The sequence below is a fragment of the Electrona antarctica genome (assembly GCF_951216825.1).
Source record: "Electrona antarctica genome assembly, chromosome: 13".
NCBI classification, from domain to species: Eukaryota; Metazoa; Chordata; class Actinopteri; order Myctophiformes; family Myctophidae; genus Electrona; species Electrona antarctica.
In genome coordinates, this window is record NC_136794.1 from 22,990,658 (window position 1) to 23,015,244 (window position 24,587).

General features: G+C 42.9%; 1 protein-coding gene across 2 annotated transcripts in view; it reads right to left on the bottom strand.

Annotated features, from left to right (window-relative positions):
* LOC306934763 (hyccin 2) overlaps positions 1-24,324 on the bottom strand; it is a 52,135-nt gene extending 27,811 nt beyond the window's left edge. The window contains exons 1-4 of one of the 2 annotated variants that reach the window (XM_079517521.1): positions 24,141-24,324; positions 8,340-8,421; positions 3,181-3,260; positions 937-1,038 (exon numbers count right to left, since the gene is read on the bottom strand). In XM_079517521.1, the coding sequence (XP_079373647.1) occupies positions 937-1,038; positions 3,181-3,231 (153 nt within the window). In that variant the 5' untranslated portion in view covers positions 3,232-3,260; positions 8,340-8,421; positions 24,141-24,324. Of the gene's footprint in view, positions 1-936; positions 1,039-3,180; positions 3,261-8,339; positions 8,422-23,864; positions 24,050-24,140 lie in introns of those variants that run through there. The other variant, XM_079517522.1, reaches the window with a different exon arrangement.
* Positions 24,325-24,587: the final 263 nt, after the last annotated feature.

Below are 24,587 nucleotides of genomic sequence, written 5' to 3' on the forward strand. Positions count from 1 at the left end.
AATCAGCAATACACACACATGCAATACACAAACATGCACATATGCATATACATGCACTACTAGACTCTAGTGCATCTAGTCTAGTGACTACGCACGCACGCTAATGGGATTGTGCAGTCAGAATGACAACTCTAATGGAGTTTGTAGTCCTGAATGAAAGAGTGGAAAAGAGAGACAGAAGGAGCCACTGACTGTTAATGTTAGTCTGAGTGATATTATGGTCCTAAGTGCTTCAGAAAATTTGTTTCAATAAAATGGAAATTATGAATCATTACTGGTATAGAAACAAGGAAAAGAAAGAAAACCATAAAACTTAGTGCCAGGCCCAAAATGTGATTCCGTGTACAGAGACACTACTACACACAAACATTGTGCGATGTCTGTATTGGTATATAGCACATATGTGCATGTACAGTACAGTAATAGCAATGTAACACTTAATCCTGATTTATACGAGATGTGTGTGGGTATCGTGCACCGAACATAGCAGATCAGCAAGCTCCCAACGCAGCGCTTGCAGATCTGCTATTTTGTGCCGTGCGTGTGTTTTGGGTGCTGTGGGCAGCAGATGTCACACCCTGCCAAGGTGACGAGTGTCTCATCTCACAGGTAACAAGGCTGGCACTGCAACTGTGACTGTCCACCATATCCTCCCAGAACACAGCCAGCGTGTGTGTGCATGTGCGTTTGTGTGTTGTCCGTCCACGTATGTGTTTGTGTCCGTCCACGTGTGTTTGTGTGTGTGTGTGTGTGTGTGTGTGTGTGTGAGATAAGGAAAGTCACAAGAAATACATTTCCCTGAGTACAACACCACATAGAAACTTCCTCAATGGATTGAGTAAGGTATTTTTCCCCACAGTTTTGACTGTGTATGTCTGTGTATCATGTGTGTAAAGGAACTTGGCATTGAATCCTAATGATGCATATGTGTATTACCTCATTGCTGGGGTCCTGGATGACTCTGTAGAGAGCTGGCACCAGGGACTTCTTCAGGTGGAGGCTGCCTGCATAGCTGGAGATGAGGGCTTCTGGCAGGGTCTGGGGTGAAAGGAGACAAGAACACAGTGTATATCCATCCACATATCGAATCTGCAAAGATGTGTGTGTGTGTGTGTGTGTGTGTGTGTGTGTGTGTGTGTGTGTGTGTGTGTGTGTGTGTGTGTGTGTGTGTGTGTGTGTGTGTGCATGATTAGGATTATTAGAAGTAACACCCCTACTGATTAACCCAAAATATTCTGATGCTCATTCCAACAGGTTGCTATTCGAATTTCAATATTTGGTTAATAAATTTTTTATATTTTAATCATAGCACAGCCTTGTCACATGTGCATGCAAGGCTGACGAGGAGTGTATGCCTTTAATGTGCTCCCATGTTGATCTGCTGCTGTCTGCTTGTAGGCGTTTGGCTAGTGTGCTGTGGGAGTAACTGTCAAATGTTCAAAATAAAACATCTCTGCTGTCGGGAAGAAACCACCCTGCAATGAGAACCTCATTCAGTCGAGTATATGAAACCTGAAGTGATCATGTATCTAAGATGACTGCAGTCTAAACAATATATACAAAGAACTGTGCACGGCAGCTAGATATTAAAGTTGAAAGAAATGAATAATTGTATGTTTTCTTCCCAACTCCGAAATATTCAATTTTCAGGAAATGAAAAATATAAATCTATCAGGAAATGAAGAAAAGTTAGAAAACCTTATATTTTGGAAACAAAGCAATACTGTCTCATCAAAGTTGGTGTTCTTTATATATCGTCATGAGAGGGGGAGAGGTGGTGGAGTTAGTTGCTTTAGCAGACAGTTTGAGGGTCCAATGGAGTTAAGAGGTTTACATGTCATCTATTTTTTGTATGCATAGTCAAGAATGCATACCTCCCCAAGTTCATGTACTATCTACTAGGGAGTGTCTGGAGTTCAAAAGTCTGAACTCCAGTCATGGCAACGCTGTTTGAACCAAGGCTTCTCTTAAACCGCATCAACAACATAGCGTTCATGCAGGTGTCGTGCACCGAACACAGCACATCTACAGCGCCCAACACACATAACACACATACGATTAGCTGCTATGACAACATCGATTCAAACATTTCACGTGTGTCAATCTGTGTGTCAAATAAGTTGTGTGTGCCTGACTGTCTCTACAATCATGTTGATAAGATATAGCAAGCGTTTTCCTTAGCACAGAACACAGCCTGGTCATTTTGACTGAAGATAGAACACAGTGTGCCTGGAGTGGCCCGATCACATACTGACTCACTGTGTTCTGCTTCGCTCCCGCTCTACCTCCCTCCCTCCCCGACGTCTGTTCATCACATACTCCCTCCGCCCTTTAACAGCCCCCCTAGCTCTGGTCCATAGCGTTAAGGACTTCTCCTTAACGCTATGGAACTTTCTACTTCCTGCACACGCATGAAACTGAAAATATAAAATGACACTGCCTGTCAACTGCGCTGCAAAAATAAAAATAACACTTTTACTCACCAATACAAAGACGGTTTTCTGGAGTTGAAAGCCTACTTTCCCTAGTGGACCCACTCTGAGCACCCCACCACATGTGTAAAATGCACTTTTTGGTCAGAATTTCAACAAAAAATGTTTTAGTTACTCCACTGCGACCAGATCTTTCCTGCCAGTGAAATATTTTCTATTCTGGCCAAAAAGTGCATTTTATATGTGTGTCCAATAAGGAAAGTAGTCTTTCGACACCACAAAACCGTCTGTATTGGTGAGTAGGGAAATTGTTATTTTTATTTTTCCAGCAGTCGACACTAGGCTGTGCTGCATTGTGTTAGCTCTGGTCTTCTCCTTAGTGGTATGTTACTCTCGACACGCATGAAATGCAGCACAGCCTAGTGTCGCCTAGACCCTCACTGATTTTCATCCATTTATAGCCTCTCCATCACACAAAATAGCTTTCCGAGTCCACTACTGTACATCAAATAATAATCCCATAGGAATCAAATAGTACTGAGGTTCACACACACACACACACACACACACACACACACACACACACACACACACACACACACACACACACACACTCACACACCCCCCTTTGCCAGCACTCTTCCACTCACAAGGAGTGGTTCCCTGGATGAATGCCACCCCAAGGATGACTGCCACACAAGCGTATCAGTGTCACGAGTCACGAGCGAGTGCCACGCCAGGATCTTACCTTGAATTCTGAGAGCCATTCCTCCACGATGCCACGCTCCGAACCCAACATCTTCCTCAGAGCCCCCCCACCTCAGCTGCCTGACGGAGGAAGAGGGAGATGGAGATCAGAGATACGGGAAACGGGATAGAACGAAAAGTATCAATTACTGCAATGTAGAACTACTCAGTTACAAGTAAAAGTCTGGTAATCGACTTGTAATTTTATGGATTGTCATTCTTTGAAAAATGTTCTTTTGGGGCAAATGGGGATCCAAATTAATAAAGCATAAAGATGGTGCTGGAATTTCCAGAGCTACCACAAAAAACAAGGCGACATTGTGTTCACACACAAGTAACATGCCTACTACTAACTCCTCAATAAAGGCACACACAATTACTTAACTTGTTCCCAAAAGGTTGCTGTGCAACCTTCTACAGAACTCTAATAGTCAACAGTAACTCAATCTGGGAACCCATCGGCAAAAAGAAAAGAAAAAACAGCACCCTCTGCTGTTTTTTCCTTTGAATTTGCCTCTTGGCCTCAGCCCTCCACTTCCTGTGGTGTGCCTCCACTTCCTGTGGTGTGCCTGTGTTTTCAGTCCCCCAATCAACAGTCTATACACATTCTGAATGGCCTTGCTGACAGATTCGGTAGCGCAGCACAGAATCTGTTCTTGAGAGATTAACTATAACTGAAATACGGTATATTACACGGAATCATTTACAAAATCACAAATGATCATTTAATTTTTTTAAATTCTTATGTACATTTATATTGTTTTGTAATTTGAAACATTTCCTTCCTTATGACCGTCTTTATTAACTGCAATTTATGGAAACCTACACGGAAAAAAGTTCACCCACTCTTTTACACTGTAAACATCAAATGTGACAATAAACCCCATCAGATGTGACAATAAACCCCATCAGATGTGACAATAAACCCCATCAGATGTGACAATAAACCCCATCAGATGTGACAATAAACTTTAAGGTGAAGTTGAACCTCATTCAGTCGAGTATATGAAACCTGAAGTGATCATGTATCTAAGATGACTGCAGTCTAAACAATATATAAAAATAACTGTGCACGGCAGCTAGATATTAAAGTTGAAAGAAATGAATAATTGTATGTTTTCTTCCCAATTTTACTGGTCTCCATAGCATCTTGTACCCAGGGAAACAATTAATGTTGGGCTGTGGGTGGAAGGCTTGATCCACGTTCTCTGTATTGCGCAGCTAAAATTAACCACAGCAGACTGCCTAAAATAATCCTTCGGAAAGCATCACATGGAAAATGTATTCTCATTAATTATCCCATGAAAAGGCAAGCCGTGTTTGCTTAGGCTGGCTATGAATGAGGCATGTGTCTCAGTGCAAGTGAGGGTGTGTGTGTGTGTGTGTGTGTGTGTGTACATAAGGTTGGTACTGGTAGTGTGGGAATGGGAAAGCTACAGGCTCCAGTGACTTTTTGGATACCAGTTGAGGGTGTTAATGCAAGAGATGCAGGGCGATAAGTCGCCAACGGGGTATCCCGACCTGAAATTTCATGTTTACTAAAGAGCTGGAGAGACATTACTGAACAAAAATTCTAATTCTAATAGCAATGATAAGAATGTAGAGAGCCATTTCTACTTTTTTTTCTCCACACACCACCCACCCACCCACCCCCACCCCCACCCCCACCCCCACACACACACACACACACACACACACACGTATTGTTCAGACCATGGTCATGAGACATGGGCTTTGAGCTGCTTTAGTTGCGTCATCATCCACATTTTGCCGTCTTAGCATTTCAACACTCTAGAAAACAGCTTGTTGGGGTTTCTACTTGATAGGATTATGGATTAGGACTAAGTGTATGTATTTTTCATTTCAAAAAGTGAGAAGTTCCCATTGACATTTCAGGCATTAGTCGGTTGGTTTAACTGGCTATGTGTAAGGTTAGGTTTGATTGATTGATTGAAGTATTTATTAACATATTGGAAAATTACAGTACATTAGTAGTATAGTAGTCAACCCCTCCTCAAACACACTTTCCAATGGTTTCGCCATCTTATCATAGTGTACTAGTTTAAGATAGTAAATTGTTTGAGTTCAGTTATTCCAAAAAAGAAAGTCGGATTAGTGATAGCATCAATCAAAAACTATCCAGTATAAATATAGCGTATGAGAAAGGGAAAGTTACAAACTGAACAGTGTTGCAAGATAACAGTGGCACCAACAAGTAGATTTACATTTGTTGGTGCCACATTAGGTTTAGTGGAGAGCCTAATCCTTGTTTTGTCATAAATTGAACAGGGCTTTTATGGGGTAATGAGAGTCATGTGAAAGCCTGTGTGTGTCTATGGCACAATCTAACATCATAACCACATTAACCCTTCCGTTCCTATTTTGGGCATGTCATTACAGGTGAAACTTCTAAATAAAATTCAAAACAATTCAATGAAATGACAGATTACAAATTCACATTGCGACGCACCCTCAACGAAAATAAATTAAAAACTGGTTCAGCGCCAGTGCTGTAGGAGGCGGTAGCTCACCAGTGCCAGACGTTTTTGACCAAACAGCTAAAATGGCCGACAATTAGTTCCGGTTCAAACTCTAGTAAACATCGGCTAGTTTTTTCAAAGGACAGCAGCAGAGGTGAATCGTCCGGGCGATCATAGTTTTTGGCATATCTAAGTCAAATAAAGCTCGAATGAAGCCCAGAATATCGCATTTTGAGCAGATTATGAGCCATAATGCAAATAAAGACAGCGTATGTGCGTGGATTTTGGCCGTTAGCAAAAAATGCTAAAACATGCCAATTAACCCCCCCCCCCCCTAATTATTGGCAATAAAACAAATCTTAGGGTCTCAGGCATGGCATCGATTACAAAGGTAAATTGATCTCGTTCTCTCGGGGGCGGTGCTTAAACTGTAAATAAACAAATTAGCTCTATTGTAAAAACAAGCTTTTTCCTATTAAGAATCATTTCTAAGGTAAAATCCTACCTCCCCCTAAACAGCTGGAGATGGTCATTCATTCACGCTTTTATAATCCTCACGAATCGATTACTGCAAATCTCTGTACATTGGCATCGACCAGGCATCACACGCACAAAAAACGAGACCACATCACTCCAGTTCTGGCCTCTCTCCATTGGCTCCCTGCTAAGTTTAGAATTGATTTTAAGGTTATTGTATTTGTTTTTAAAACACGTCACAGCCTCTCACCCTCCTACCGACTTAATTGTGCCCTATGTCCCGGCTAGAGCTTTAAGGTCTGCGGACAAGCTGCTGCTGGTCGAGCCTACTAGCAAGAGGAGCAGAGCGACCGTGCTTTTGCGGGCCCCAGGCTCTGACACATGCTGCCCCCCTCCCCATTAGATCCGCCCAGTCAATTGGGGCTTTCAAATCCCTACTCAAAACTCATAATCTGTTCTCCCTTGTTTTTAATTTCACCTGAGCTCTCTGTCTTCCGTTATTCTGCTCTGTGCTAATTTATGCTCTTGTTTTATATTTTATTGTCTCATTCATGTTTCCTGCCATTTTGTATTGTTGCTTTATATTGCTTTGTTCTGTTGTTTTGACCTTGTTCAGCACTTTGGTCAGCCTCGTCTGTTGTAAATGTGCTATAGAAATAAAGTTTGATTTGATTTCCGTTACTTAACCACATGAACTCTAGCATCCATATTCTGGGAAAGTCATAATAGACGAGCATTCACTGAAAACAGCAGACTGTTTTAATACTATTAACATTTGGACACTATGAATGGCATCCTAAAATCTACATTTTCCAACTAAATTCTTTCCATTCATAATTTATGAGCCCCTTCTCACACCGCCTCACAATCTCTGTCGTCTATTATCTATAACATTCTTTTCCATTAACTCCCACTTCTTTTACATCTAGGGTGTTTCCTGGTGCGAGAGCAAACAGTTGTATAATTGTGACACTATTTTTGTACCCCCTCTCCTCTTTAATACTAATTAAAAAAAGTTCCAAAGGGTCAGGGTTGTCAATTATATTCCATTCTTTATGTGACATTAAATACTTTCTCAACTGTAAATACTTTTGGCCTGATTCACTGAGGAAATTTACGACCAGGTGAAAATGAAGTGACTACGTGGCAGCGGTGGCCGAACGGATTGCGGAGCGGTCTTGATACCGGAAGGTCGCCAGTTCGAATCAGCGGTCCGACACGTTAAAATTACCACCGCTGAAGTGCCCTTGAGCAAGGCATTGAACCACTACCATGAAATGTTCTATGAGCAGAGCCTGGCTGGAAACAAGTTCTTGAGCTTAGCCCAGATACCCTGGGTAAATATAGTAACTGCTTTGCTTACTAAAGGAGGGTGTATTTTCGGTGCCATTCATCAAACGTGGCCTACCTGCCTTCATCTGTGTGTATCGCAGCTATTATAAAACTATTGTTGACTCATTATTATTATTATTATTTAGAGGTATCTCTAATTTTGAACAGGAAGAGGAAATTTGTTTCGGTTGTAACCAAGCTTCCATGACAAGGTGTTATTATGCCGTATGAAGCGCTAGTCTAAGCAAGTAATAAACAAGAACCCACACACTTCAGCTTATCCATAGTCGGGTCGCGGGGGCAACAGCTCCACCAGAGAGCCCCAGACTTCCCTCTCCAGAACAACATTAGTAACTTAAATTAAGTTAATCCTGGGGGATCCCGAGGCGTTCCAAGGCCAGTTAGTCAATGTGATCCGATAACGGCGCTGCTTCGCCATGTGGTAAGTGTTCCTTATTTCAAGATCTCAAAAGGTGGCAAGCCTACCTGTGACTTAAAACAATGTACACACTTTGGAAGTACATTAAACATGGAACCTCCGCGTCATTAGGTGAGTAGTTCATTTTATCTGTCTCATGCAGGCTAAAGTAACGTTGTGGAAGATTAGAGACGTCGGCCCACAGTGCGCACCAGGCAACATCTCCATGTGCTCCCCTGAGAACTAGCCAAAATATGTTATGTGCGCCCCCATTAGTATCCTCTAAGCCACAACATTTCAGAGAGATTTATGTTAAGTTTATGCAACTTCTGCTTTCACATTCAAGTGGTGTTACTGTTGAGGTTAGTGAAGAGGGATGAATGCATGCACTAGATGTCAGCGGCAGCTAAATAATGAACCCGTTTGAGAAGATAAATCCGTAAATCCGCTCACCTCACTGTCCCAGAACTCAGTTCTCCACCAGGAGAAGATGGGTTTCTGCAGTGCCACACATCTGTCAATCACTGAGGGTCATCTGCAAAACAAAAGGGAACGAATCATCCGCCAGTTCTAGAATGGAACAATGGATTAAAAACAAACTCCATATTTTATTTTATTTTTTATTTTACCAGCTGCACACACACGTTGTTGCTGGCTGCAATGCAATCCCATTGGCTGAGGGGTCGTCTAGAGGCAAAAAGTGTCTGGTTGCCTAGAGACGAGGCAGCCAATTAGGACGATAGGTAGTCAATACAGCAGCCAATGAGAAAGATAGGTCGAGTGGGCGTGAAAGCCAAGCAGAGAGCACACACACACACACACACACAACACACCACACACACACACACACACACACACACACAGGTCAGAAAAGAACCTGAACTTTGTTCATACTGTAGGAGTGTAGGGCTTCATTCTGTAATGTGTTTGTTCCAGGGGTTATATCTTTATTACACTGGAATAGTGGGCCATGAAACATCACGAGTTGTGTATTACTTTAAGGCGTGCATGACACAGTGGGTTAGTCAGTTTATTTTCCCTGGCCTATTGTCGCATAGCAACACTCTGCCGGCCAACCTGGAGGATCCTTCCAATTCACTTGACAGGGTGAAGAATCACCGGGGATACAAAAAGACAAGGCTATGATAAATAGAGCTGTGTCATTCTCTCTCACCAATCACCATACTGCTACATCATAAAGTGCCCCCTTGATGTAAAGCATTTGGAACAGAGCTTTCTGAAGGACACTAGCATTAGCCTTACATCACAAAGGTCAAGAAAATTCCCTTTTGCTATCTGTTGCAGTGTTTTCCAACCTGGGGTCCCCGGGGCCCCCTTAGAGGCACCAAATATCACACAGGGGGCATGAAGCAGTCCCCACTTTTAAGCATATTGCATAAAATCATAATTTTACTTTCATCCACGTTCAAACAAGCCATTTTGGAAATGCCATTATAGTGCAAAAATCTAATTTCCTAAAAAAAAAAAAAAAAAGAATTGCTAAAATAGCCGATCTACAATCTCATAAAGTGTTGCATTGTCGATTCTGTTATCCAGTCGTAGTACTTTTAAGTCATACGAGTCATTTTGTTACAAATTGTTTTTAGCCAGTGTGTGTGTGTGTGTCTCCTTCCTTTGTCCGTACTGGAGTGTCCCTGGAGTGGGTGAGGTCTATCTCAGAGACTGTGAGGGTCTCAGAGGACATTATACAGTAACTGATCCCCTCATCCAGGTCAGGGCAACGGTCACCTTCTATACTGGACACAGTCACCTGCTAACGGCTACAGGTGCCAGACGAGTGCTCATGGATGTACACCAACAACAACACTGGACTGGACTAAAACTCCAAGGGAAACTTGCATGTCTTCCCTAGATCACTCTGTCATTAAGAACACTGCACTCAATCACTCAATCACATTCACAGTTAAAGCCAGACTACAAGTCCTTCCCACCAGACGCAATCTTTCCATCTGGTTCCCCACCACTCAGGTCCCTCATTGCTTGCACCACACCACAGAACAGATCACTGAAACACTGTCACACATCTTGAATGGCTGGCCTGTTATGCATACAAAAGGAATGTACATAGCACGCCATGATAGAATAGTGGAACACATAGCAAAGAACATATCAAAATATCATGCATCCTCAGAGAGAAAGTACAAACATTCCTGTGTCATTCTATCCATGTTCCAACTCTGTGATAACCCAGATACCTTTACATCTCTGACAGCTAATACACCAAATATTGTTGGTTGATGAGAGAAGTGTCTGTATTAGAGATAGCCTGCACCTTTGACCCTAGCCTAGAGGAAGCCTTTATGACCAAGGTAATTCAATACCAACCACTTCTACATATTATCTCAGAGCTGGTGATGATGCACGCTCACACAGATGAGAAAGAGACATAACAGAGACCAGTGTTTCCCCAAGGATGAAGTTGTATCATCTGAATGCTTTAAGCAGTGGTGCATATATGTAGGAGAAACACTGGAGTGGAAACACTGCACACCTATGAGAGAGGTAGTTTGACTGACATTACTGTGTCAGACAGTATAAGCATTTAATATTATTGGGGGGGGGATATTTGTGCTCCGTTCTATTCCTGTGACTTCACTTTGTTGCACAGGTCAAACGGTATCAGGTAAGGTCGCCCTAAACCATCTCACCTCCCGATTTTCTTCCACCGACCTCACGCCGACCGCTCTGTGCCGTGGTTCTTGTATTATTTTTTTTGTTTTACTGAGAATAAGGTTAGAAATATAGGGTTAGGCATAGTTTTACTGGGGTTAAGTTTAGGACCGGTATAGGGTTAGGTTTAAGTATAGTTTTACTGAGGTTAGGAATAAGGTTAGGTTTAACCGTTTAAGCATAATCTATTTAGGTTACTTTAGGAATGCAGGCTGCGCAGTTCCGCCGGCTGTATGCCCGGGGAGATTTGGTAAAGGGGCGACTCGTCTGGTATTCGGTCAAACACAAGTCAAATGTTTTTATTTTTGAAGGGCATGCATGCTAGTATCCAGGCAAGTTCAGCAACTGTTAGTGTATTTTTTTTATTAGGTAACTTCCAGTAGGTTAGATTATGGGTTAGATATTCACATTACAGTAATTATTATTTCAAAGCATGTCATGGTAAACCATGACCATCCATGTCGGACTAAATGAGAACAAACAAGGCCCTAGGGCTAAACCATAAATAAGCAAAGCAAGGCTAACAATAAAAAAAGTTCTTGCCTCTGGTTATAGGAGTGAATAATTAACTGGGACCATGACTTTGGGCCTAGAATGTGATTCATCATAATGTCCTACCCAACCCTGTGTTTATGTGCAGGGCGTAAATGAGTAGCAGACATCATTTTAAGTCGTCTACACAGGAAAGTTGCTTGATTCAATATTCAATATTAGAGACACCCCCTCTACTATGTAAGCCCACTTATGGAAACATAATTATATTTATACAGTATGTCCCTGGTTCTGGTGACCATTGTCAAACACGCCCATTGTTCACAAAGACTGCAGCCACACTGGAGCCATCAATTGAATGCATCAAAACCCATTTGACTTCCTGAATTGTCTGAAGGAAGCCAAACAAAAACAAGTTTTACTTTTATGTACCTGTAAGATGTAACAATAAAGTACCACTTTGAACCTTGAACCTTTGTTTGATTGGTTCTGCAGCAGATTTGAAACCAACATGTTATGAGTTACTTTTTGAAAATTCTGACAAGAAATTCCGTGCAGATGATTATTTTGTGTCCGAGTTTGGAAGCGCTCGTTTTCAAGAACGCAACGTCCTGCTGACTCCTGCATTTCATTATGTGCAATTTAAAAAGCGGGTGGCACTCAGAACCGTTGAGTGATTTCTAACGAGCGCTTCTGCATACTATCTATTAGTGTACTGCCTGTCTATCGATAATCTGGTGTGAAATAAAATAATCATAGCCCCTTCCGTCATCAGTGTGGGTCGGAGTATGTGTTCTGTGTTCACATCTGTGAGACAAAGATAGAGCAACAGATCTTTTCTCTTATCCCTCTGCCAGCTGGAGTTGTCTTCTGCTGGCTGCCAAAATATGCAACACTGCTAGCATGCTAATCTACACACAACACTCCACTCCTCCCAAACAAAGCTCTACAAACACAATCAAATCATTTCCATGGACGACAGACACCACGTTTGTGATCAAGCTCACACTACTGCTGTTGTGCGTGCGTGTGTGCGCACGTGTGCATGCGCGTGTGTGCGCGTACACATGCTTGCAAAAGCATGACAGACAATAACACTGGTTAGAGAAAACTGCAGCCACAGGAGGCATTAATGACAATCTCCAAAGTCCTGCATGTGTAGTCTATATTCCACGCACCGCCACCGAGTAATGCAGTTTGAGTCTATGTTCAACACAGCACCGCTTGAGTGCAAGGCTCCCCTCTAAGTGCCTGACACAATACAAATCATTCATTATAGTGGTGGTGAATCACAAGACGATCCATCAGTGGTAACTCATTAATCTACTGTAAACAACCACCACTGAGTACAGGCTCAGCTCTGTACAGAACAGAGAACCATCCAGTAACCGCAGGGTTCCACCCAAAATAAGGAAGTACGGTACAACACCTGACTAGACAGTTGTCTGATTCATTTGTGTGAGTCGTTCCAATGTTTTCCCTCCGGTTTGCTTCTCTGCCAGTGGTGGCTGGTGCTTTGGTTCATCATTGGCCTAGTTTCTGGTGTTTTCTTCAATACTTTTGTTACACAGGAATATTGATGTGCCAGTGCTTCAAGGTCCATAGTTCAACATAGGTCATATAGCATAACACTAAAACTATGACTGCTACATAGAATTATGGCTTTGGATTTTTATTCAATATGAAATGAATATGTGCAAGCACCTTCAAACCTGAAGAGGTTAAAGCTGTTGCACTTTAACACTAAGTCACCACTCACTCACCCTCACACACTCTCTTATCTCATCTGTGCATTGTTCTGAAAGCACGCACACTTACATTTAATAAAGGGCACTACTTAACTGTAGGGCTGTCCCCACACTTGGAGCCAAATTTCCACATTTCATTTTCAAAAAGTCCACCTAACAACTAATACTGTATATCTACAGTACAGCTATATAGGGCCGCACCCATCAATTATTTTCTTAGCGATGGATTATTCTATTGATTACCCTTTCAATTATTCAAATAATAAAACACACATTTTCATTGTGTATCATCAACTAACCCTCCACAGTCCACACTTTAAAAAAATAGATTTTCATTTTTGTAATCGACTAAATGTATCAGTATGATAGAAATAGTGAATAGCCGGTTTACAAGCATGTTGTGAGCTTATTTCCCTATTTTAACATTTTGATGATTTGATGACATGATGATTCCCTGTGCACGTTTAACAAGAACAAAGAAACACTCCTAACAAAGAGGTACAGCTGCTAGCCCAGGGTGTCTGCAATCGTGTGGTGCGTGTCCCAGGCAGCTACTCCCCACAGCTCTAAAATGAGCAGTGCCAGGTTTCAGCAGTCCTGCACGGCGATCTTTCAAGGTCACAACGGCTCAGTCAGCCATGAATTATTGAACCCCAGCAAGCCCTGTGCCTGTTCTATGCAAGTTACAAGCCACTTCTCTCTCTCTTTCCTCCTTTGATTTTGCTCCCTCTCCAGCTGTGTGTGTGTGTGTGTGTGTGTGTGTGTGTGTGTGTGTGTGTGTGTGTGTGTGTGTGTGTGTGTGTGCTAATTTAACAATTCCAATGTGTACAAACAGCTCAGAAATTAATATTTATAATATTATAATAATTATAATAGTAATACTTGGTTTTCTAATAATGTTATAATCATGTATGTTGACTTTATTCACGAAAGAGAACATTATACAAATGTCACATAGTAGTTTACAAAATGTAAACTAACAAGCTGCTCAGAATGGGGCTTTTGGGGACAGAAATCTATTAATTATTCCAATTCCTGTTATTTTTGACCATTGAACAAAATATCAAAATATCCATTATACTTACTTAATAGTAAATGAAACCTCATTTAACAAAACAAAATAATTCTTATGAGTTCTACAATGCTTCGTTATTACAATAATTGTTATTCAATTTTGCACTTATTTCGACATCGAATTGTAAATCATCCAACCAGAAGTCAAAAGCCTACTCTTGTACTACTTAACATCAAGGGGGGAGGGGGGGGGGGGGGCTGTGCGAGCAAAAAGGAACGCAGGGAGGTCAGGATTCCCTTCACAAATATAATAATACTTATAATATAAGTATCCTGGCACTCATACACATTGATGAATTGTCTATTCTGTACTACACTAACACTACTATTCTAGACTATATTTCATCCACGGCTCTGGCTCTAGTGATCCAGCTGTGTGACATTGAATTGTTCCACGTTTGCTTTGGCAATGTAAACGTATGTTTTCTCATGCCCTTTGAATTGAAAAACATCATAAGTGATCACGGAATGTGCCGTCGCTTTGAAATGACAGCGTAGTGCATTCCGGTCCTAGAGGCAAATCCACTCAACCACTCTGTCCTCGCATCTAATCCTCTCCTCCTCGCTGGGGGCGGGACTAAGGCGCGAGTGAAGGACACAAGGAGAGTGAGCGAGTGTGAAAGTTGAAAATCGGAATAATTCAGCTCTAGGGTACTAGGTACCCTCACAAAAAACATGCAGTAATCCTGGTCTCTATACTGCCTCCCCCTGGCCAGCCGGGGTGCCTGATGGAGGGGAAAGGAACTGGTTGGAATAATGTTTTCCTTCCATGTGCGACGTCCAACCGGAGAAACTCAGGGGAAACTCCCCCGTCAGGTGGACTCTTCATTCATTGAAGGAAGCATGAGGTCAGTCCATTGCTCTCCCCAGTTTGGCAGAGGGAGTGTAGCGCCCAGGATTATATTAGACAATTGACACTGGGTGAAAAATAATTGTGGCATAAAAATGTAAAAAAAAAAAAAGTTCTCAATGTAGACTTGATGCAAAATCACTGATCATTAATTCATGTCAAACCAACTTCAATACTGCTGTAAAACAAAAGCTTTATTCGTAAGCTACTTGCTGTTGTCTTCTCGCAGGGCAATTCTATAGGCGAGCAGGCAGGTAGTGAGGCGCAGTCAACAGAGTGCTTGCGTGTAAGCACGGACAGTGAGTCAGTAACAAACAGTGAGTACAGAACAGTGAGTACAAAACACAGAGTACAAAATGCACTCAGTTGTTCACACTCCCCAAGTAATCGAACAACATGTTCACATATGAAAAACAAGAAGCTAAGCAACATTCCTAACCGTGTCTATTTTGCTAGTGGATTTCTTTGCAGGTTATTTAAACTTCAGACACAAAACACACATCTGACACATCAGACGCTTTCCCAAAGGCAAGGGGGATTAATTCTAATATCTGAACAGGCAGTCACACAGTGGTAATCTCCATTCCTCTGCCTCACCGCTCCTAAAAAGAACCAGCTAGTAGCTACTCACTCACTGCTGGGATGTTCACATTATTACAGCAGTTTTATTCATAGCCAATACATGACTCATGTATGAGTGGAACTCAGTTTGATGTGCTTGGTCAGGGCCTGAATTTTGGCACGGTATTGCGTGGAATTGCACTTCATTTAATGGATTCCCACAGATTTAGCACTTATGTGGGAGATTCCTGCACACATTTACAGCGATGTTAATAATATAATCAGCAGCTTACGTGAATGTGAGATAAGTGGATGGATGTTGCTGTAGAGTCGACAGACTGTCCTCCTACCATGCAGTACTATGAGCCCCCCCCCCCCCCTCCCCCCTTATTTATACTCCCCCGTACGATCAAGTATAAATCAGGCTTAAAATGTAAATAGATAATCTGAAGAGAATCCCACTCAGTAAAAAAACACCAGACTAATGGCCAATTTATGCTTGAAGCGATAAGTTCAGAGTGACGCGCTGCTACTACGTTTTGCAATATGAGCATTCATACTGTCCGAGACTCGCCAACAGCCTCGTCGGTGAATGCGGTCTCGTGCATCTCTGGGCACCAATCAGAGTGCACAACATTTTTTTGGAAGCGTCTGCTACCTTTCACTTTTCTGACATCCTCTGCGACAGCCTGTCATTTTGACGTCACTTTTGTCACGCAACACGTTGTTCGACGACACCTGTTGCTCCAAACATAAATTGTCCTTAATAAGAACTGTCTCTCTACTTGTCTTTCCTCTTTTGCAAATATTGTAATTTGTTCCGTATTTTATCCTATTTATCTCCCCCTTCCACATTGCGTTTGTCTGCAGGCTTGGTTCTTTAGTTCCCATCCAGCTCTATTTATCTTTTTCACGACCATCATTATTGTGAATTTTGCATAATGTTTGTCCCTCGTGTATTCTGACTTTCTAAGAAGCAGTGAATAAAACATACAGTAAGACACATAGAGTAATGCATAGATCTCTCAGTCAGTGGTTGGGCAGGAGACAGCGGACCTTAAACAAGTAAAGGTCAGGAAGAGCAGCAGAATCTAACCCCTCTCCCTCAGTTAACGGTACAGTAGGAAACTCTGACCTTAAGTCAATATCCTCTAACGGAACTCAATACTGACCAACTCTGACTGAACTGACTGAACTGACTGACCAACTCTCTCTCTCTCTCTCTCAAACATAGTCACACACACCTTGTTCTTATGACTCACAATACTACAGACCTATTTGGTTACCTTCAGAGTCACAAGAAGGGACAAAGAAAAAGGCGAGGTTAGAGAGGGAGAGTAGGCAAGGGGGGGAAGGGGAGAGCGGTAGACAGAAAGAGGTAAACAGAAGGAGAACGAGAGGGAGTAAGCAACAGAGATGAGGGAAGAGAGGGGAACAGGCTTCTCTCTCTCTCTTGCACTCTCTCCTTCAGCCTCTCACAGGCTAGGCTAGGGGAACTGAGGCGTACGCACATCCTAGGCTAAAATTAGCTCTGCTGCAGCTGCAGGGCCAGACATGTTGGGATGGGCCAGTACTCACTGGACGGACGGGCGCACGGCCGCACACGCGCACGCACGCACGCACGCACACACACACACACACACACACACACACACACACACACACACAAACACAAACACACACGGCATGGGCACAGGTGAATTCTTGGAGCATCCTGTCTACCTTCCTCTCTGCCTGGCAGAACTGAGGCATGCAGGTGCACTCTACGCAAATGTTTTGTGCATCTGTGTACACACAGATATGCAATACAAACACGGCCAAACAAATGCCAGGGCTTCTTTGCTGGCACACACGATTTTACATGGAGATTTAGCATGGTGCAGAACACATTGACTTATGGAAGCTAAAGTAAGCTGATGGCAGTCACAAGTTCACTGACTCAAGACTGGAGACACATGGCCACTAATTCCACAGTATTTAGCTATGCTGCCTGACAGTGTGCGTGTGCGGGCAAGTTAAGCTTTTTACTTGAATGTGGGGGAAGTGAGAAGAACATGACACTGCCATAAAAAGAGCTCTTAACAATGGGCCACGTTGAGCAGTCATGACACGCACAAGTCCACTGGGCAGCCTCATAAGGCGAAAAACCTACTTGGCAATGGGGTCAGTTAGGGCTCAGCAGAGAAGAGAGGGGGTGTGTTACTACAATGCAACCCCCACTTGCAAAAATTGCTGAATACCACAGGACGTGTGCCAGCTAGGAGGCTTGGTCAGAAGGGTCAATCTCTTCTGCAGTGTGGAGGCGCTGGGGAACGCCTATTTTATGGGAACACCTACAAGCTAGACAAGGGAGCACTGCTGTCGTTTCCCCCAACACGCTGCTCATATGAAGGACAAGCGAGCGAGAGCTGATTTTGTTCCCAGCAAGGTATGCAGCAAGGTATGCTTTATCTAAGGAAAAAAAATGACTTTTTGGCTTACCAGCCAAGATGCCCAAAAAAGAGGAAAAAAACACAAGCTAAGTGTATTGGTAATTGTGTTATAAATTACTATATAAATGGTGCATTTGAATGGGTGAATCAATGGAATGTGAAACAATGTAAAGTGCCTTGGATAAAGGCCCTATATAAATGGTATCCTTGCATGGTTTCCTCCGCCATAGGTGTATGAATGTGTGTACGAATGGGCCATTCACACACACATTTATACACCTATGGCGGAGGAAACCATGCAAGGCACCAACCTGCTCATCGGGAGCAATTAGGGGTTCAGCATCTTGCTCAAGGACACTTCGACACTAACTTTGGGGGTGCCCGGGATCGAGCTGGGAACCTTCTAGTTCCAAGGCAGCCGCTCAACCTCCTGAGCCACTGCCGCCCTCTCATACGCTCATATAAAATGTTCCATTATCAGTTGAAATGATGAGTGTTGCCATGACAGTATGAGCTGTTTATCTAAACTTAATTTAAAGTCATGACATGGTTAACCCTTTATTCCACATGTGTATGCTGAGGAACATTTGAGAAAATGTATTCATTGTGTCCTCTTGTTTTACAATGAGGTGAGGACTGATGACTGACAACTCATGCGACTCATGCTTTACTAACAAGTTGATGCTATGCTATGCATTGCATTACATCAATTAAGCCTTGCTCAAACTGCAGGGCATGAAATTGTGACTGTTTTGGTCATGTATGCTCCACAAAATGTATCTGTTGACCTCAAAATAAAATTGGGAGCATGTGTTGTAGTGTGACCATGTCCATAGACAGAGTGAGACTAAAACATGGCATTGAGGAAACCAAAACAAGCACTCCTCTTCCCCTGCAATTCAGAACAAATGTGTGCCTGCCTTATGCTGAAAGTAGGCACTCTGGTGCTATTTAGATACCTCCCAGCGATCTAGGCCCCACAATTGACCATGTCCCAGAGTTTCATAATGGGTATTAAATCAAATTGCATCCTACAGCTTAAAAATAAACAATAGACAATTAGACATTTTGGCTTAGTGCATCCCACTGCAGCAGGCTGAATGGAATTTAAGCTTGTTGGTCAGTGATGGCCTGCTACTGGCAACAACTGCAGGCACATTAATGAACATTGGGAGACGATGCCTAGCTGGGATGGGCTTTTTTTTTTATTTTTCACACTTGTGTGAAGTGAGGGGCGCTCTTACCATCATATCATACATCATCTCATTCCGGGCCAATCACATCCTATGTCCAGCTTTTAATGTTTATCAAAGGCATTTAATGTTTGTGTTGGGACAATGACGTAGAAATGGCCATTCATTATCAATGGCATTTATCGTTTGTGTTAGGACAAAGCTTGTGTTTACACTCACACTAAAAGCTGGACATAGGAGGCAGGCCTAGCGCCCCTCAAAAATATTGAGTATTTGTCATTGTAATAGCCTTACTAGCCTTGTATTTATCTATTCTGTACCAGTGACCACAATTAACACCAGTCAACCAAAGCAACCAATGTTAAAAGGTTAAAGCTCTGATAGTAATCATTGCTGTAGAGTGTTTGTTCAGTAGGGCTCCCCGCCTCTCAAACTCTTCAATTAAAAAAAGAAAATCAGACCTGTCTGAAGTGAGTGGTGCTGGTACTTCGTAGTACTGTACTGTTCTTCGTAGTACTGTACTGGGCTAGTACTGTACTGTATTTTCATGTTTCATGTTGGCCAAAACGTTATGCATGTTTCCTGGCTTGGACCATGTTGAAAATGGTCCCTTACCCTCCATCTTCATACAATATGACCAGCCTAGGGACATTACCACCGAGGGCTTACCTAAAATCTAAGAATATCTCAGCCATGGTAGCGTAATAACACGAGCCTTGCTATTCTACAAACAGCCCTAGCTGATATTTTTCACAGAGCTTGTTTCGGCAAGAGCCTACACTTTCCTTTCACGTAGGCTGCATAATCATATCACAATACATTATTTGCAATAACTCAAAAGGCTCCCTCCCAGGCTCGAATTAACTGGACTGGCATGTGTTCAAGTTAAGGCAGCAGCAGGCATACGTAGAGTCATGACTGGCATACAGAGCAGAAGAAAAAGCAAAGCAATAAGAACTGGAACAGAATGGGGACTCAAAGAAGAGGAAAACCTGATATATCAGGTTAGAAATATTGGCAATCCCACCATGCTCAACTTCCTGGTGTATTGTGAGACAGTGTAAAACGATAGAAAGCCTGTGGGGCGCGCAAATGTGCACGCACGCACGACACACACACACACACACACACACACACTTTCTGGCTGACATCCATTGTGCTTCGGTCAACAGCAGGAGGTAATTTCCTCCTGTTAAGGAGCCACAGTTGGTCCTGTCATAAGAGAGACCAGGCTTTTGGATCAAAATGGTATCACGCCACTGCACTGACTGCAGCAGTGAGTATGGTGCATGCTTATAATCAGCATTGCTTTTAGCGCGTCAAGTCCAGCTTGCTTTTGCAAGAAGATGTTAGATAAAAAGGGATGGGAGGGAAACAAAACAAAAATAAACGTGTCAATTCTGTTGTAATAATGGACATAGTGAAGGGACAAACACTGTCAGCATAAGAGACTCCCATAATTAAACAGAAATGTCTTCCATAGTCGTCTGAAAAAGAAAACAAAGGCATCTGTTGGCTAGCCTCTAACTAATAATATATATTTAATAACTATTATTATTACTCTGTTGAAGTACTCTGGGTTCACAACTTCCCTCACCTGGTGTTGAACAAAACATCACCCTATCCTGCAGCACACATATGTACACAGAGTCAGTTTGACCAAAAAAAATAAAAAGATCACAGTCCAGGGTCCAATGGAAATGGGAGGCCTCCTGTGTGTCGCTGTCGGCATGCCCTGCTTGTCAATAACAGATCATGTTCAGTCGATACTACAGCGGCTACTCTGGGCTTTACAGTTTTCCATTAAACTGAATCACAGTGCCACCACCCATTTCAGTTCTTTCCCCATCAACCTGATGAGGAAGGAACTGAATCTGATTTGAGATGTTTCATTATCTATCCACCACTACCAGTTTTCACTCTTTAGGGCTTCATCTCTTAAGGAACATGTTACCATAAGAAAAGAAAAATAAAGTGTAAGTGTAACCTCAGTGGCAGCTAAAGTAAGACAGAATTTTGTATGCTGTCCAGCACAGGGTAGTGGATTACCATTTAAGCCTCTACTAACATGACATGTTATCGACTATAGGGCTACATTGCAACGATAGCACTTTCTCGTCTGCAGTCAGTCATAGGACGACAGCCTGTGGGCACAATGAAATAATATTGTCTGAAATTGATAGAGTTGAACGATGAAAATAAAGCCTTTAGTTTTTTCTCCCCTGGGGAGACATATTCACAAGCATCATGCCAAATCGGAGACAGTCTTACATTCCAAAACACCAGTCACAGCTGCAACTGTCTTTCTTGTCAGTACAGTAGCACAAAAGACCCCTAAAATAACATTTAATAGTAGGAATTGCCAGTCCCACATTTGGGAATAAATCTACTCAACCTCCATATTAGAAATCTTCCCATGGTAGGACCACTGCGATATCTGGTTTGGCTGAGAGACAAGGCTTCTAGCAGAGAGGGAGGAGAGATAAGTGTGTATGTATATCACCAAGATATCAGACACATCAATAGACCTCATACGTGGCAGGACAGTGAGTCAGCCCATGCAGGACCACTGCCATTCTCTCCGCATGACGAACTTGACATGTGTCAAGTTCGTGCTTAGCTTCCTGGTTGACTGCACAGCACGCAACATTAATGGCATGAATACTACCCCCACTGTCTGCCATGCTAAAAACAAAATGATGCCATTGAATGACTAAGTGAATGGGATCGCAACAATCCATTTAGGTGTGCAACAGTTAAACTAATTTATTAAATTGGTTATTTAACTTTTCTATGACAATGTATTTTAATAAAATAATTGACTGTGGGGGGGAAATTGTAAAATGTAACTTTTTTTCTTTACAACAAAGTAGCTCACAGTCACAATGTGACACATGATGCGACACGTGAGCCTGTTTAGTAGACATATGCTTAAAGTATTTACAGTAAGTGCAAGTTGTTAAACCAATCGATATTCAATATATTATATTATTGCTTCTCGATTAATCACCAAGAAAATAATCGATAGTTGCAACCATCAATTTATGAAATGCCATTCTAATCTAAACTAACATTCCAGAATAGTCATGTTGGAGAACATCTGGGCCTGGGGCCTGTGTTTTCACTTGGCCTGTGGAGGAACAACAACACCACACCAAACACCACCACTGCAATCTTTTCGATTTTTTTTGCGGGGGGGTGGGGGGGGGGGGGGGGGGAAATCACACTGCCTGTATGATCCTCGTCCTCTGTGGGAGTGAGTACAGTGGAGAACATAACCGTCCCCATTGCTAATCCATGGAAGGCTAATTACAGCTTTGATCCCTTAGGCGTGCGTGTCCCCTGTGGGCGGGAGACAGCAGTGGTTGGAGCAGGGCAGGGCCCACACTGGGCAGTGCAGTGCTACAGCATGTTTAGGCTTAGTGCTGTCACAGACTAGTGTACAGTATGTACAGTACAGCAGCAGCAGCCGAGATGTGAATCAACACTGTCACTTTCTGTCTCCTCGGGGTGCGAGCAAGGGCTGGATGCAGGCCGGGCTTGTGACAATTAATGTTGGATATCTGCTGTATATTATGAGTCATGCATGTCTCCTGCTGTTCCCTGCCTTGCCTTGTACTGTCTGAAAAATGCTGTATTTTTGAAGTTTGTCAAGCTGTTTTTCTGTTTTTCTTTGGATTTATTTTATTGTCTCTGTTTTTGTTATGTGTTTTTGTTTTCTAGCATTCACATTTATGTTTGATTTCTGTTTCGTTGTTCATGTTTCATTTTTTTTAAATAAAAACACTGTCACTTTCCTGTTATACATGCATGTTCAACATGGAGGGGGAAACTCTCACTGTTGGTTGATGGAGCTATAGCATTAACTTTAGGTCATCAACAAGTGCCCTTCTAAAGCATCAAGCTACCAGTGTAGCTAAGCTATAAATAGCATATATGGCCCCACAACTGCAGCAACATAATAAAGAGTTGACATGTTCTCCTGAAATGCTATATTGTGTCTTTGTCTTTGAGAAATGGAATCCCAACTGAAATTGACAATAAGCAAAATCACTGACTTCACCATACTGGCTGGCACTGGTGGCTAACACAATTCAGAGCTGCTTGGCATAGAACATCATATGAACTAGGCACGACAGGCATACTACTGTGTACCTAACATAGCTGAGAGCAGAATAAGCTGCAGGCCAAATAGCTTATCAATAACTGCTGCCTTGGAGCACATAGCCACGAGAGCAGAAACAAGCAGAAATCCAACTCCTGGAGATGGATGACAGATTACGTGTGAAACTGGAGTTTCTCTCATTCTGAGATAGATGAAACATGAAATAGATGGCTGTTCTGATGACAGACAGACTATAGTCCCCATTCCAAACACATGGCAGAGGAGCTGTGTGGAGGGAGGGAGAAAGAAGGAGGAGAGGATGATGATTGAGAATGAGCAGCAGATGGCATGGAATTATCTGGATCTTCAGTCCTAGCTACATCGTTGCCCCCCGGCAGTGTCACTGACTGTCTGTTTGAGATTGGGACGCCGGTCATTTCACAACAACACAACGTTTCTTGGCAATTATCAAAAGAAAAACACACACAAACAGAGGCTGGCAGGAGGGGTGCGCTATTCTAGATGTGGTTTTATCTATCGACGTAGTGCTGACCAAGGGGAAGCACGTGAATATCATAAGTCACTGTGTGTGACTGTGTCGCCACTCGCCAAGAAGAACTGACAAGGCAAGCTAGCGGTTATTTTGGGCAAGCGACACTCTCGTGCGATTGTGCAAAAAAATAATGAAGCTAGCAGCAAACATCGGTGCAGGTCAAGTCACGGAAGCCAGTGACACGTAACGTATAGTCCTATGCTTTGCTAGCCGAGTGGGCTAGCTTCGCTTGTGTGTGTTGGCCGTTTAGTCGCAGCTATATCATATGGTGGCCGTTACCCGGTAGTCAGGCTCTGCTGGGCATCGTCCAGTTTCTCACCAGTCAGTCACCCGGTGGCGTCGTGACTCGTGACTAGGCCGACGACATGACTGGCTTCTTCTCAGCGCCCCGGCGGAGCCGCTATATTACTGCTGCTGTCTACCGCTGTCAATAACAACCAATGAACGCTTCCTCCATCGGTCCATTCACATCCACACACATATGATGTGTCCACTGCGACCACTTTAGAAAGCCCGTTACTGTGCGTTATAGCGACGGACGGATTAAATACTTACCCCAAAGATGAATCCTCATTACAGTAATGTCATCTGGTCACTGTGTCGTCAAGCGCAACAATCCACAGGCTTGGGTTTGCCAAGGCGGACGACGGGCCAGGTCGAATATCCTCCTCCTCAGAATGAATGCAGCAGCACCTTCCAATGATCTCCCCACCACACAGTGCTGAACCACAGCGCACTGCTATTGGCCACAGTTAGCGGAACTATTTTGAACATGCGCTAAGGCTAAGGTGTAGGAAGGGGGAGCCAAAGCATAATAAAAAAGTGTGTGTGTGTGTGTGTGTGTGTGTGTGTGTGTGTGCGTGTGTGTGTGTGTGTGTGTGTGTGTGTGCGCGCGTGCGCGCGCGCGATAATAAGGAAGTTATTAATAATTATAAAGACGGATCTCGATTTTTTTTGCAAACCGGTGGCTGATTATACTGGCTAGCCTCAAGCTATCTTTTT